The following is a 16,088-nucleotide window of genomic DNA, read 5'->3' as shown; positions in this document are numbered from 1 at the left end:
CTTTCTTTTTTTAAAAGTTTTTTATTTTTTTATTTTTTATAAAAATGTCAAATCAATGCATGAACAGTGTGGCACCTAGGCGCCATACATTCCAATACAAATGAAACTGATCAGATTAAAAGTTATTATTACGTTCAATCAACTTGTGTATTTTGTAATAACAATATGCATCTATATTAGGTTAGAGTCTATCATTATTCAATTATTCCACCTATTTCTCATTATTACTTTCATTTTATCAAATAAAAATGTATACATTAATATTCCCTTTATTTCTGTCACTTATTCTAGCTTTTAATCATGTCACTCTTTATTAATTTTTTTCTTTTTTTCCTGTCTAACTTTTAATCATGTCATCTGCCTAAAAAAAGAGGAAGAAAAAGAATAGAGGGAGAGAGAGGGAAAAGCAACTCAGAGCAGCAAAAAAGAGGAATCATCCATCCATCATCTCTTGCCCACTTATACTTTAATTGCTATGCTTTAAAAGAAAGAGAGGAAAAAGGAAAAGCAAATCAGAACAACAATAAAGAAGAAAATCATCTACCCATCATCTCTTGCCCACTTCAATACTTCGATTGCTATGCTTTTTTTTTTTACTTGCCTCCCACATTCCTCTCTTAAGTCTCCATCTTTATCTATTTCTTGGATGTCCAGTCTAAGAGTTCCTCCCACCTCTACCCTTTTCAACTGCCTAGTTCCTAAAATTTCTACCGAGGCCCCTGCCTCCATTTCAAACATATGTTCAGGGAGGTTGTTTTCACCTTCCCCAGGCTCTGGAGGTTTTCCTCTAGCCTCTGGGAGGGCGAAAACTGCCTCCCCCGGGTTCCGGAGGCCCTCCGGAGCTTTCCGGAACTTCTGGGAGGCTCATTTTTTCCCCTCCACGAGTCTCCATGTGGGCCCTGCACTTACCTTGCATCCAAAACGGGCTGTGTGGAGACCCCTGGGAGGGGCAGGGTGAGGTGGGCGGGGCCAGCCAGGGGTGGGATTTGGAGGTTCTCCAAACCAGCCATAACATTAGCTACAGGTTCTCCTGAACCCGGGCGAACCCGTAGCAGCCTGGAAACTTAACCTCACTCACAGTAGCCAATTGCTCTCTAACTTAGCTTTTACTTGATTTGTATTGCCATTCCCTCCCTTGTTGATTGTTCTGTATAGATCCACGCAGTGGTGAAATCCAAATTTTTTTTACTACCGGTTTTGTGGGCGTGGCTTGGTGGGCATGGTGTGGCTTGGTGGGCGTGGCTTAGTGGCTATGGCAGGAGAAGGATACTGCAAAATCCCCATTCCCACCCCACTCTGGGGCCAGCCAGAGGTGGCATTTGCCGGTTCTCTGAACTACTCAAAATTTCTGCTACCGGTTCTTCAGAACCAGTCAGAATCTGCTGGATTTCACCCCTGGATCCACGTAAATACCACCCCACCTAGAAAACAGACCGAAGCAGAGAAGTAATGGAAGGCTTTTGCCATCTCCCCAAGTAACTAATGCCTTTCTTTGTCTACTGACATCACCAAAAAGAGGAGGGGAGAAACCCTCTTTACATAGCTTTTAGCATATTTTACCATGTCCTTTTTCATTTGAACATTTCTAATTTCCTTTCTGCAGATATTAAGTACTTGCTGGTACATCTCCTTGGTGACCGTTTTCATCTTCCATTTCTTATACGAGAGTTTTGAAACTCTTGACTCAATCAAAAGCACCCTGTGCACAGCGGTTGTCCTCATTTTATTCCTCTCTGGAAAAGGGGTTCAATTATAATGGAAGTATTCCCCCCCCCATCTCAACCTCCTCTCTGCCTTTGATCATGGGTTTACACTTTAGGACTGTGAAAGCCACAGGCAGCATCTCAAAAGAACTTGCAGTAGAAAATTACCCCTGAAAAAGATGGCTATAAAAAGGACAGGACCTGTTGCCTAACATCCACAATCACTGTGTTTGCATAAAGAAAATAAATACCAGAGATAATCGAGTAGACTTAAAATGTAGTGTCATAATCAACGTAATTTAATTTATTTCTAGATCATGGGTGCTAAAATCTGGCCTGCGGGGCCACCCTGGAAACAGTGAAGGACTGGCCCATGATGCCTCTGCCAGCAAAAATGGAGCTTGGGAGGGCCGTGTGCAGCCCTCCTGAGCTCTGTTTTCGCTGGCAGAGGGTTGCAAGAGGCCGTCGCAGCCAAAAACGGAGCTCAGGAGTCTGTTTTCACTGGCAGAGGGTTACAAGAGGCCATCGCAGCCAAAAACGGAGCTCAGGAGCCTGTTTTCACTGGCAGAGGGTTGCAAGAGGCTGTCGCAGCCAAAAACGGAGCTCAGGAGCCTGTTTTCACTGGCAGAGGGTTGCAAGAGGCCGTCGCAGCCAAAAACGGAGCTCAGGAGCCCGTTTTCACTGGCAGAGCACTCAGGCCACTACAGGCATCCCCGACACAAGTGACATTGAGATGGCCACGCCCACTCCGGTCCGCAAAGGCAAATACAACCCCGATGTAGCCCTCAATGAAATCAAGTTTGACACCCCTGTTCTAGATAAACGTGGATACCTATCCTACTCATTTCTTTGCCCTGGACTTGCTAAGTTTCTTATAAATTGCAATCATTCATCAGGAATGATGTTACTTAACTCCTTTACCTGGCAGTCTAATATGCAGCTTCTCTCTTTGTTTTAAAAGACAGCAGAAACTAGCAGAAAGAGAACAATTTAGATAGTCTCCTTGTTTTTGGTACATAATCCTCAGCCATGTCTGAGCCAGGCCAAACACTAACTGCGCATTCGAACCTGTTGGGCTTGAAGTATGGAAGGGGCTACCCAGCCGCAAAGCACCTATAAAAGACCAACAGATATATGGACTGTAATGGCAGGGTTAAATTGACAAATTATAATCCCATCCTAGATTAAACCAGTGCCCCCAATTCCTGCAGATTTCACCGCATATGGATTTTTTTAAAAAAAAAGTATATTTAAAACAATTCTAATTCAGAGTATAATTTGGTGACTAAGAATGTTAATTAAAAATCAGCTGGATGGTTAAGCAAAACTGACAATTGCTCTCAATGTAGACATTTTCTCAGAACAGAAGGCCAAAAGCAGGGGTGAAATCCAGCAGGTTCTAACAGGTTCTGGAGAACCGGTAGTGGAAATTTTGAGTAGTTCAGAGAACCGGGAAATACCACCTCTGGCTGGTCCCAGAGTGGGATGGAAATGCAGATTTTGCAATATCCTTCCCCCAGGAGGAGAGGGAATGGGGATTTTGCAGTATCCTTCCCCTGGAGTGGAGTGGGAATGGAGATTTTGCAGAATCCTTCCCCTGCCACGCCCAACAAGCCACACTGACAGAACCAGTAGGGAAAATGTTTGGATTTCACCCCTGGCAAAAGTGAGATTCAGATGTGTTCAGTAGGACAGTTACACAGCAAGAACTCTGAAGACTTTGCTTGACAAATGAAAAAGTTCTGGCATCTCCCACTTTGAACAACTCAAGGAACCAAATGCATTCCTCTCTCTTTTTCTAAAACTCACTGACATGTTGCAATCCTTGAAAAGGTAGGAGATCTTTTTGGGATCCAAGAGGGGATGACCATCCATGGTTCTAGGCCAGTATTTAATGTGCCTACCTTGCATTCAATGGGTCTAGGATTCAATCACTGATCTGCTTTCAAGGAGGGCTAAAAAAGATTATTTCTTAAAATCCCAGCTTATGGTGTCCTTTCAGAATATAGTTTATACTCTTTTTTTTTTTTTGCAGTTTTGAATTGCTATGAGCAAGTGAGTTTATGGTCAGACCTAATTTTATTCCCATTTAGCCTTGCATCACCTATCTAAGAACAGAGTTGAAATTAGGAATTCATTGGAAGATTATGGGGAGGTATATAAGAATGAGGAGTGAAAAGTTTCCTTGGCTAAAAAAAATATCAAAGATCTCTTAGCATCTTGACCCTTTCTTTAGCATTTATTACATTTTAATTCAAGTTCGATAGACTTTCATCTTTCTTGGAATTTTCTTATCAATGTGCATAACTCCACAATGTGGAACTTGTAGGAAGCAGTGCATTTCTTGTTTGTGTGTCCGTTTGGTAGTACTTGGGCTTGTTCTTGGACTGAATCTTTTTACATGATCACACAAATGGGGACTTCCCAGCATGTAAGATCCATGCAAAGATTAAGATGGATGTGGGCTTCAAGATAAGAATGCTTAAGTGAAGAGAGCAAAGCGCCCAATTAGAATAGAATAGAATAGAATAGAATAGAATAGAATAGAATAGAATAGAATAGAATAGAATAGAATAGAATAGAATTCTTTGTTGGCCAAGTGTGATTGGACACATAAGGAATTTGTCTTGGTGCATACGCTCTCACTGTACATAAAAGAAAAGATACATTCGTCAAGAATCATAAGGTACAACTCTTAATGATAGTCATAGGGAAATAGTCAATATAAATGTTAAGGATACCAGCAACAAGGTTACAGTCATACAGTCATAAGTGGGAGGAGATGGGTGATAGGAACATGAGAAGATTAATAGTAATGCAGATTTAGTAACTAGTTTGACAGTGTTGAGGGAATTATTTGTTTAGCAGAGTGATGGCGTTCGGAAAAAAACTGTTCTTGTGTCTAGTTGTTCTGGTGTGTGGTGCTCTATAGCGTCATTTTAAGGGTAGGAGTTGAAACAGTCTATGTCCAGGATGTGAGGGGTCTGTAAATATTTTCACAGCCCTTTTTTTGACTTGTGCAGTATACAGGTCCTCAATGGAAGGCAGGCTGGTAGTAATTGTTTTTTCTGCAGTTCGAATTATCCTCTGAAGTCTGTGTCTGTCTTGTTGGGTTGCAGAACCAAACCAGACAGTTTAAAGGTGCAGATGAGGGACTCAATAATTCCTCTATAGAACTGTATCAGCAGCTCCTTGGGCAGTTTGAGCTTTCTGAGTTGGCGTCGAAAGAACATTCTTTAGGTCAATCATTATTGAAATGACAACACATCATCTGACATCTTGATATGGGGATGGGGAGAAGGTAGAAACTTCAGGAAAAAAGATAGAGAATATCAAATTCAGATTAATTCAAACAAATGCCTGATTCAGTTTTGGCTACTTCTTTTTTTCCTCAGTCAAGTGCCCCAAAGACCACTGGTTGATTTAAGAATTGAACTTTATGTTTCTGAAAAGATCTGACCAGCAATGTCACCAAATGCCACTTTTAAACCTGATGGTAATATGATAAATATGATAATACGATAAAACCTGAATTTTTGCAAAAAAAATCTCAAACATTTCAGCTAAAACTTTATCCTGTTTTATCCTGTTTTATCACTTTAACACAAGCCATATTTTTCTCTGGATTTTTAAAAAATCATCTTGCTTGATTTAGAATTCCTGGAATCTCAAAAGTTTGCAATCATTTTATGTTTCTCTGTTTTGGTTGATCTAATAAAGATATTGATTGCAACAATAAGCAAATTGATGGATAATCGTGCATTGCATTATTATGATTTTTTTCCACGTCCTCAAATTCAACATTGCTGATTCTGCTTGTGTATCAAGCACTCATGTAGCTCCCTCCATCTTTAAATGTGGAAGCTTTCCACCTCAAATTCACTCAAAACATTCCAAAAGTGTGTAGCTTTGTGCTAGCCAGTTCCAAGATTCACAGCTTGTGGTTAATGCTAGATGAACTGTCGTCCTAACAAGGTCACTGAATTGACCTTGGAGGATCTGGAAAAAAAATCTAAGTAAGATTAGACCTGCTGGGTTGAAAAACCACCAAGCAATCCTAAAATTATGGCCACACAGCAAAAATGAAGGGGAAAAAATCATATAAAAAGGCAATGGTAAAGCATTTCTATGTTGTTATGATGTTAAATGCATGACATTTCCCGGGAATCACCAGCTGGACTTGAAGGAGTCATACAGCCCTTCTCATGTTCTGTGTCCTCTCCAAGCATATAGTGGAGAAAGAAGGTTCAAAACTCAAATTTTCTCCTGGATCACTACATTGGTCATTTTCCTGCTGCTATAACTAGTGATGTTCAATAGGGACAAGGAAATATATTTGGTAACAATAAAATCTACAATTTACTACTTAATGGAGAGGCCTCAACTGGTAGCTGCCATGTTCTCCAGATAGATCCTCAGATATGCCTAAAGCAGGCCAGATTCGACCCATGGGGTCCTTAGATCTGGCTCGCGGGGCACCCTGGAAACAACAAAGGACCGGCTCACGGTGCCTCTGCCAGCAAAAATGGAGCTTGGGAAGGCCATGCACCCTCCCCACGGATCCATTTTCTCTGGCAGAGGGTTGCAGGAGGCCGTCATGGCCAAAAATGGGGCCCGGGGTTATGTGCAGCCCCTCCCAGGCTCCGTTTTTGCTGGCAGAGGGCTAGCAAAACAAACTCAAAACAAAACAAAACAAGAAATGTTTCCCCTTTTGCATTTGAGCATGCAAAAAGGGACAGGAAAGGGGAAAGGAAAAGAGGAAAGAAAAAGAAAAAGATGGGAAGATGGGAAGAGAGCAAGGAAGGAAAAATAAGGAAAGAGTGGAAGAAAGAAGAAAGGAGAATGAAGAGGGAAGGAAAAAGAAGAGGAGGGAGGGAGGAAGGAAGGAGATTATAATGAGAGGGAGAGAGGGTCTAAGGGCAGTCCTGCCTTAGCACTTGTCCACCACAGGTGCCCCAAACATGAGTGACGTCAAGCTGGCCACACCTACCCCGGACCACCAAGGTCAAACACAACCCTGATGCTGCTCTCAATGAAATTGAGTTTGACACCCCTGGCCTAAAGCTTCTTTCCAGTTAAACTCAACTCCTGATTTGTCCCACAAGAATTAAAAGGAGACACATTGATCTGTGATCTTCAGGATTCTCCCAAGTACGTTTGTTCTTTTAATGCCAACATTTGGAAGGATTTATCTCTAGTTTATATGTCATGATCCGGTTTAATAAGTGCATCCCTCCCTATTCCCCATACAGTTTAGGTAATATTTCAGCTACCCTGATATTAGTTTCAGGATTTCTCAGGTCGTTCCTTTATTGAAAACCTGGCTGCAGCAAAGACTTCTGTATCATAAAGGCCATAATCATCCCTTCGGAAAATCAAAGCCCCCCAGCCTGCCACATCCGTTCTCATCTTTAGGAACATCAAAGACATTAGACCTGCAGCAGAGAGAAACCCCATGTCTGAAAGGCTGACTTATTACTGTGAGATAATTGAAGTGACTAGTGGCAAATATTGTCAACAGAGTTATTGGGAAGACGAGTGTTTGTTAATGGGCGTTGAAAGAGTTCTTGCCTGAAAAGAAAAGAGCTCAGGGAACGCAGAACTGGCCTTTTGTGTTTGCTGCTCCAAGTTTTTTATTATATTTAACAGAGATAAGAAGGAGAGCGAGCTCACTAAAGAAAACAAATCTCAGTGGCTATGGTAACTGAAGGTGAAATGTGTAATTTGCATCACTGTGTAAGCCCTCTGGGAGGCAATTTACATTGTTAGCGCTGTAACCAATTGGGATTGACGTAATCATGGATGACCTAACATACAACACCGAATCTGGGGAAATTCTAAGAATACTTCAAGGAGGCTGGGAGAAGGGGAAAGGAAAAGCTTGATGCTTCTGGGACAGCATATATTAAATATACAATTTTGTATAATAAAGGTGAAGAAATGGCAAAGTACATATTTTGTATGCAGAAGATCTCTGGTTCCTCTCTTGGCCTTCTCCAGGAAAGCCTGAGAAAGACTCCCACTCAAAACTCTGAAGAACCAGCACTAACCAGCACATAACATATAAAGTGCTTCTCTCTATTATTCTTGCTGCGCCTCCTTTCCTGCTTGAGATTTTTGCTAAAATATAGTTTCATTAAAAGGCTATATCTACAGTATGTTTTCTGCTGCAGATCTCAATGGCAAAGCAATTAAAATGAACAGGGAGCAGGCAGGCATTCAGATCAGTGGGGGTTTCAAAATTTTTTACTACCGGTTCTGTGGGTGTGGCTTGGTGGGCGTGGCTTGGTAGGCGTGGCAGGGAAAGGATACTGTAAAATCTCCATTCCCACCCCAATCCAGGGGAAAGTTACTGCAAAATCCCCATTTCCTCCTGATCAGCTGGTACTTGGGAGGCAGACAAGAGATGGGGGCGTGACCAGTCAGAATTTTTACTACCGGCTCTCTGAACTACTCAAAATTTCCGCTACTGGTTCTCCCACCAAAGTAGTAATTTTCTACTTGCATTTTTTACATGCTTTTGAACTGCTAGGTTGGCAGAAGCTGTGACAAGTAACGGGAGCTCACCCCGTTACATGGCACTAGGGATTCAAACCGCTGAACTGCCAACCTTTCAAACTCAGCGTCTTAGCCACTGAGCCACCAAGTTCCTAATATAGTCAGCTTACATGGGCCCAAAGAATGTGAATTCCTGCTGGCTGATCTTTACCCCAAGTGAGCAACCGGTCTTTGCTTTGTTCAGGATTGGTTGATGGTTTCTTCTTCCAGTCCATGATCCTCATAGTAACTGTTTCCAAATTCATAATTCAATTGCACCCGTTTCTCTTTCTCACTCTTTAAAAGCACCCAGTTTTCACAGTCATTCTTTACTACTGAAAGGATCATTCTGATATCTGTTGGCGTTGGACCCCTCATGCACTAATCTAAATTTGTCATAGCTTTTTCTGCCGGTAATTTCCTCTTACACTTCTCCAATACATTGTTTATCTTTAGTGTTGATAAAAACAATGCATATTTTCCCTCTGTCAATTGTATTTATGCGCAGTTGGACATTACTTTTCTCTAGTTCATATTTAACATTAGCCTGTTTTGTCATAGTCCATTTTTTAGTTTTATAACAACTAAATCTTCTTCACAGTCAGCTAACGAAGTGGTATTGTCTGTATATCTTGAATTATTAAAGAGTTGATAGCCAGTTTTGATTTCCAGATGACATTTTTTTTCCCACTCTTGCTATTCCTAAAATGTATGTGGCATGTATATTTTTATTATATTTTTCTTCCTGAATAAGTCAAAAAAGAAAAATTGCATAAACTAGTTTAATTACCCCTTAGATTTTTACATCTTTTAAACTTATGCTGAAGGCTTGTATACAAATTCCTTAATGTAATGGTGATGACGGTGGTGGAATCTAAGCAATTTCACAGATTTCTGTCAGCAACCCTAATTCTCAATAACAGCATTGGAAACAACAGTTACGTCATCATGGCGTGTGTGTCTGTGTGAATTTTCCCCAATCCGATTAAAGCAGGATTGGGGAACCTGTATTTTTCCAGAACTGGTTATTGAACTAGTGCTAAGGTTCCTAAGACTGGCCATGCTGGCTGGTTGGTAACTAAGAGCAAAAGCTACCAAAAGTTGTAATTGAATAGCAGCTGAACAGTTAAAGCATTGTAACTTAAAATAAGTAGCTAAAAGTCTATGGCGATTCTCAGTCATCTAGGTCATGGTTGTCACAAAGATGCTTTTTCAGGAGACAACTGGACTTTCTTGGTTTTTCTTCTTCAGCTTCTTGGATGAGAAGCAAAATGTCTTCCAAGAAAAAACAAGAAAGTCCAGTTGCCTCCTGAAAAAGCACTTTTGGGACTTAAAAGAAGTATCCCAAGAGCCACGGTAGCGCAGTGGTTAGAGTGCAGTACTGCAGGCTACTTCTGCTGACTGCTGGTTGACTGCAATTTGGCAAATCAAATCTCACCAGGTTCAAGGTTGACTCAGCCTTCCATCCTTCCGAGATGGGTAAAATGAGGGCCCAAATTGTTGGGGGCAATATGCCCAGAGGGGTGTGAAGTACTGTGAAGTCTAAGTGCTATTGCTAATAATCATTCCTCTGATTTCATTAAATGATCAACATGACTAGGTTCCATTGGATTTTGGCAATATAAATTAGAAAATCAGCATTTGTAAAATCATATTTTTTTAAAAAAAACAACTAAAAATCATCTTAACGGCAACACAGTTTTTCTTACAACACTTAGCATTTCCTTGTTTTGTTTTCTTACCGAGTGATCCTATTTTCAACAAATACCTTTGTGAATAAAGAATGAAGCTGGACTTTAAGACATGACATATGTGTAGGTCAGTGGTGGGTTTTAAAATTTATTACTACTGGTTCTGTGGGTGTGGCTTGGTGGGCGTGGCTTGGTAAGCATGGCAGAGGAAGGATATTGTAAAGTCTCCATTCCCTCCCGATCAGCTGGGACTTGGGAGGCAGAGAATAGATGGGGGTGGGGCCAGTCAGAATTTTTACTACTGATTCTCCGAACTACTCAAAATTTCCGCTACCGGTTCTCCAGAACTGGTCAGAACCCACCCGCTGAAACCCACCTCTGGTGTAGGTCTGTTTCTGTACAAAAAGTGTTTGAACAATTACCGCACAGCTCTTTGTAGTAAAGCACCTCTTGTTTCATCTTTGCAGCCTCAACTACAAAGAACAGCTTTTTGGTCTGGAAACCTCCCATGGCAATTGTCATTTGTGTTTTACTAGAAATGTGAATATTTGAATGTTTTCTGTGGCTGATTCATATGAAATAGAACCCACGAAGATTATTGATCCTCTGAGATGCTGCTGGGTTGCAACATGAATCTCTGAAGGCAAATGAGGTTTTTAACTGTACAACCTCTGTGCAGTTTGACAGTGTTCCCTGGCATGAACCGTTCTGTCTTGGAATTTCAGAGATATCTGGAAGAAACCAACTTTATGACAGACTAGGGATATTTTTTAGGAAAGAAAGATAAATCTTACCATCCCATGTACACTAAGGATGGTAGATGAGATGAATTTCTTCTTTACACGTAGTCCTTGTTTAGCAACTGCCTCAGACAGCAGCTATTTGTGGTTACAACAGTAATGAAGAAGCAACTTTGTGACCAATGCCCAGTTACAACCTTTGCAGCAATGATGATGATGATGATATTCATTCAGTTGTGTCCGATTCTTGGCCAATCTCTCAGACATATGTTCCCCATTGCATTCAGTTAGTAGGTATTGTCCTGTGCCTGACCCCTTTATTTCTCTCCCCGTCTCCAGCAGAGTAGAGGGATTGCCTAAACAAGCTAAGTCCTCCTGAAATGCTTTTCTCTATAGTGCAGGGGTGTCAAACTCAAGGCTCAGGGGCCAGATCCGGCCCGCAGGGTGCTTTTACTGGCAGAGGGTTGCAGGAAGTCATCACAGCCGAAAACGGAGCTCGGGAGCCTGTTTTTGCTGACAGAGTGTCACCACAGGGCCCCCTGACACGAGTGATGTCGAGCTGGCCATGCCCACCCTGGCCATGCCCCCCCGCCTCCCCCAAGGTCAAATACAAGCCTGATCAAGTTTGACACCCCTGCTGTAGCGCATCCCTAAACAGTGCTAACTGCAAGTTAACAAAACTCAGCTCTGGGACTTTAATTAGATGATTAGAATGTGCTGCCAGCTTTTAGCCAAAATTGACTAAAATTAAAAAAAACACCCTAATCAGTTTAGGCAGTCAGTCTAGGGCACTTCCTTCAATGTCTATTCTCCAGGGAGTGCCTGCTTACTCTCTTGCAATCCCTTTCTCTCCACTGAATGTAGATACACCACTAGTATGAACATTCCAAAGGGGGGGGAAGGGGAAAAGGCCTATAACAGGGGTGTCAAACTCGCGTTGTCACGGAGTCATCATGTGACAACTTTTTTCCCCTTCACTAAACTGGGCATGGGCGTGGTCAGCCCATGATGCATCTGGGCTGCGGGCTGCAAGTTTGACCCTTCTGGCCTATAAGGTTTCCCTCATGATTCTTCATGAGTTGAAATCTGTAAACCTTCCCTGCCATTTGGACTCATCCAGCTGTTTGGGGTTGCATCTTCTGAGCTGTAAAAGTAATGGAAAGCTGAAGTAAAATCCTAGGTACAGTTGTGATAATGTGATTTTTCACTTTGCAATCATTTAATGACTGAAGTGCCGGTCCCAATTGCAGTCACTAAACAAGGACTACCTGTTTAGGGATTGCTGCTAAACATTTAATCATGCCCTTATTGATCTTACCAGCACTGTGCATTGTCTCACCAAGCCAAAAACAATACAGGCTAAAATAATAATTTCAACATTTTAAAACAATTGATAGAATGCAGACAATAATAGAAAAACCACTTAATCACGGCAATTAAACCAAAAGGGAGCAGCCATTTATAACCAGCATTCAGATAAAGAGAGACTCCACCTCTGTCACCACCTGCTCTCATCATCTTAAATGCTGGCCTTTAGATAACAAAATCAATTGCGTAACCCTAAATATTACTACATTTTGTTATATGTGTGTAAAGCTCTGTCCTGCTAATTGCTTATGTAGTCTTGAAATCATGGTCTTTTTGGTCTATAAGCATAATGAATTCTACATTCCATTCTCATTTCATAAATTTTATAATCTCTAAAATTTACCACTGTTGAATATTCTCTAATTGCAATAGGAAAAAGTATTTTTTATTATTATTAGAATTCGTTAATATATGCTTATTTATTTATCCAGACTTGCAAGGTCTGGCCAAACGTCTCTCTTTTTAAATTTAAGATCGTCAGATCTTAACATATTATTCTTTGTAGAGTGATAGTAAGTACTTTATTATAGACTCAGAATACATGCAAATAAAAGCATCTATAATTATAAGTGATATTTATATAAATATAAATTCTTTGTATTAAATGGTTTTCTTGACTTTTATAGTATGTAGTACTGTATATGTTTTCCTCTAAGCTTCTTAGAGTTGTCTGAGAAATTACAACAGAGAAGTACCTTAAATAATTAACAGTGCAATCTTATTCCCAGACCGTGGAGTTCAACTACAGTTACTGTCAGATTAATGGATATAAGACTGCTCTTAAATATCTATTAGGTCCAACAATTCCATACTCTCTCATTCCATTTATAAGATGGTTGTTCATGTCACTCAATTCATGCTAGGACTTTGCCCCAAACCAAACAAACTTGAATATCATTTTTGGGATGGATATTTTATGGTTTGCTGAAGGAGGAATGATTTGGAGCTGTTTACCATCATTCGGACAAGGACTGGAGACCAATACTATATTTCTTAAAGTAATTAAGCAAACTGTGTTTCTTACATTCATATCACTTTGTTATGTTCCGCACAAAATGGGACGGTTATAATTTAGCATTTGTAGATAGTCTATTCGAATATCAGAATAAAACAGCACCATCAATAAGCCTTTTTTCATTTATGTTTTTCAGAAATAACACCTCACCCCAAGACATGGAAGCTATCATTAAACACATCCCTCTTAAAAACTTTTCATGGATTTCTATGAACAAGTGCCATGCTGTTATTGTGTCAAATTTTTAAGATCTGAAAAATAACATGCTGCCTCTGTCAGACCAAGTGAAGCAAGTGGCAAGAAGACAATTGGTTCATTCTGTTGATTAGAAGAGCTTCAGGAACAATGCCTTCAAAAGTCTCATGTTTATATGTCTTGACAGTTGTATGTTGGGCAAGTGCTTTGTGGTACTTAAGCATAACACGTCCCACTTCCTCCTACACTTCATCTTACACTGTTCACAAAACTTATGACAGCATCTCAATGGCTCGAAAAAATGTTTCCTTTGGGAACATAAGGACTCGACCAATAAACCCACATTCATTTGAATTTCTCATAAATGAGCCAGAGAAGTGTGAGAAGAACGCTCCCTTTTTGGTTATTCTAATCAGCACAACACACAAAGAGTTCGATGCTCGACAAGCCATCCGGGAGACATGGGGAGATGAGAACAACTTCAAAGGTATTAAGATTTCCACTCTTTTTCTTCTGGGGAAAAACACAGACTCTGTGTTAAATCAGATGGTTGAGCAAGAAAGTCAAATTTTTCATGACATCATTGTGGAAGATTTCATTGACTCATATCATAACCTGACCCTGAAAACATTAATGGGAATGAAGTGGGTGGCCACATTTTGTTCGAAAGCCAAGTATATCATGAAAACAGACAGCGACATTTTTGTAAATATGGACAACCTCATTTACAAGTTGCTCAAACCGAACACCAAACCAAGACGAAGGTACTTTACTGGTTACGTCATCAACGGAGGCCCCATCAGGGATGTTCGGAGCAAATGGTACATGCCTAGGGACTTGTATCCTGACAGCAACTATCCGCCATTTTGCTCAGGCACAGGCTATATATTTTCTGCCGATGTAGCAGAAATGATTTACAAAACTTCCCTCCATACTAGACTCCTTCATCTTGAGGATGTGTATGTGGGACTCTGTCTGCGGAAGCTTGGCATCCATCCTTTCCAAAACAGTGGCTTCAATCACTGGAAGATGGCCTACAGCCTGTGCAGATACCGGCGTGTTATTACGGTACATCAGATATCCCCTGAGGAAATGCACAGGATTTGGAATGATATGTCCAGCAAGAAACATCTCAGATGTTAGAACTTTTTGAGATGTAAATACTTTGGTTCTTGTTATACGAATAGAGAGCAAACAGACAATGGGGTGTTCACTTTTAGGAGGAAAAACCTTAATAATATTTTGGGTTTGGCTGGTCTCCCCAGCTGTAACTTCTGGTTTACAAACTGCAGGTCCTAACATAATGGTGTTATCCGCATCAGTCCAAACAAACAAAAGAGGCATTTGTCTTGTCTAGTCTATCAAGCGTATGCATAAGAAGATGAGCGTAACAAGCATAACATAAAAATTCATTCCCATTAGAAAGTCAGAAAGGAACCTTTCTCTAAGGCAATGGTGGGTCATTGGTTCTGAGGAAAATTCATCCTCACTGAAATTAATTTTAAAAAACGCAAACTGAAATGGTGCCATGATGGACTTCTATTCCAAATTAGATGCCACTTTCTCCTCAAAGTCTAGTTAGCACTTAGAACTTAGACTTATATACCGCTTCATAGTGCTTTTACAGCCCCCTCTAAGCGGTTTACAGAGTCAGCATATTGCCCCCAACAATCTGGGTCCTCATTTTACCCACCTCGGAGGGATGGAAGGCTGAGAGTCAACCTTGAGCCGGTGAGATTTGAACTGCTGAACTGCAGCTAGCAGTCAGCTGAAGTAGCCTGCAGTACTGCACTCTAACCACTGTGCCACCTCGGCTCTTATATTTGTCAGTATAAAGTTTTTGCTATGACAGGATTCAGAATGAATCTTTGTAGATTTCTGTCCATGCATCACTCCTTCCAATGAACCAACCGTTTTCCCCTAAATTCAGATATGAATAGCAGCTGAAGTAATAAATGGACCATAGCTAAAAGTAATTTGTTTTAAAAGTTACTGTTTTATATATAGAAACATTTCAGTATTTGAACACAAACCTTTTGGATCCCTGTCTCCTCATTTAAAAACTCTACTTCCACTTAGCAAAAGTAGGCCCTATTGGATCTCCTTCGATTAACTATAAACTATAAACAGTATGGACAAACCAACAACTTCTGGAAGAAGTGCCAGAGACCAAAGGAGATGTCTAATTTCCCCCAGTAAGATTAGAGAGAGATTGACTTCAGAATAGGAAACCTGAGGTTGGATCCTTCTTAAACTGTCATTGTAAATAACATCCAAAACCAGCTGATCTGGGATCAAAACTCTTGGAAATCTTAGACAAGTTTTTTAAAGGAGTTGGTCCATGAAGTGTAGCAAGGGAACAATAGAACCTATATTCTTTACCACTATTCCATCCTGTGGAAGAGGGAATTTAAAAATACGTTGATGCAAACATCTTTCTCTCTTTCCTACTGTTTTTCAAAGCACGGAGATCACATACCCTTCACAGTTGGGTAGGCTAACCATTCCAAATTAGATTGCTCTGTCTCAATTTAAAATATTCTCCAGAATGTAGTAATATATAATTTTCTTCATTGTAACAACCTTGCCAGATCTGCTCCTTGCCAACTATAAACGAAGGTGTCAAAAGGTATTGGTAATAATGTCAATTTAGTGATGAAGAGATGTTTGAAACCTCACATGTGTTTAAAGGGGGAAATTGCTAAATGCTGTCATTATTTCCCTTTTAACAATTGAAGTACTTGCTTTTAATGTTGTTTACTAATTGAAAATCAACGGTGCCACTTTATTTGCAGGAATAGTGTTAAACAATCAGTAGAAATACCGCATAACTAAGGAA

The 16,088-nt window shown here is 40.5% G+C and overlaps 1 protein-coding gene across 1 annotated transcript; it reads left to right on the top strand.

Annotated features, from left to right (window-relative positions):
* Positions 1–13,399: 13,399 nt before the first annotated feature.
* Positions 13,400–14,392, top strand: B3GALT1 (beta-1,3-galactosyltransferase 1). Its single transcript, XM_070956926.1, has one exon. It carries the CDS (start codon positions 13,400–13,402, stop codon positions 14,390–14,392), a length of 993 nt encoding a protein of 330 aa, XP_070813027.1.
* The last annotated feature ends 1,696 nt before the right edge of the window (positions 14,393–16,088 follow it).

Source organism: Pituophis catenifer, unplaced genomic scaffold, assembly GCF_029215685.1.
Source record: "Pituophis catenifer annectens isolate HBS135680 unplaced genomic scaffold, rPitCat1.0.hap2 SCAF_1, whole genome shotgun sequence".
Classification (NCBI taxonomy): domain Eukaryota; kingdom Metazoa; phylum Chordata; class Lepidosauria; order Squamata; family Colubridae; genus Pituophis; species Pituophis catenifer.
This window is presented reverse-complemented; position numbering and strand designations above follow the sequence as displayed.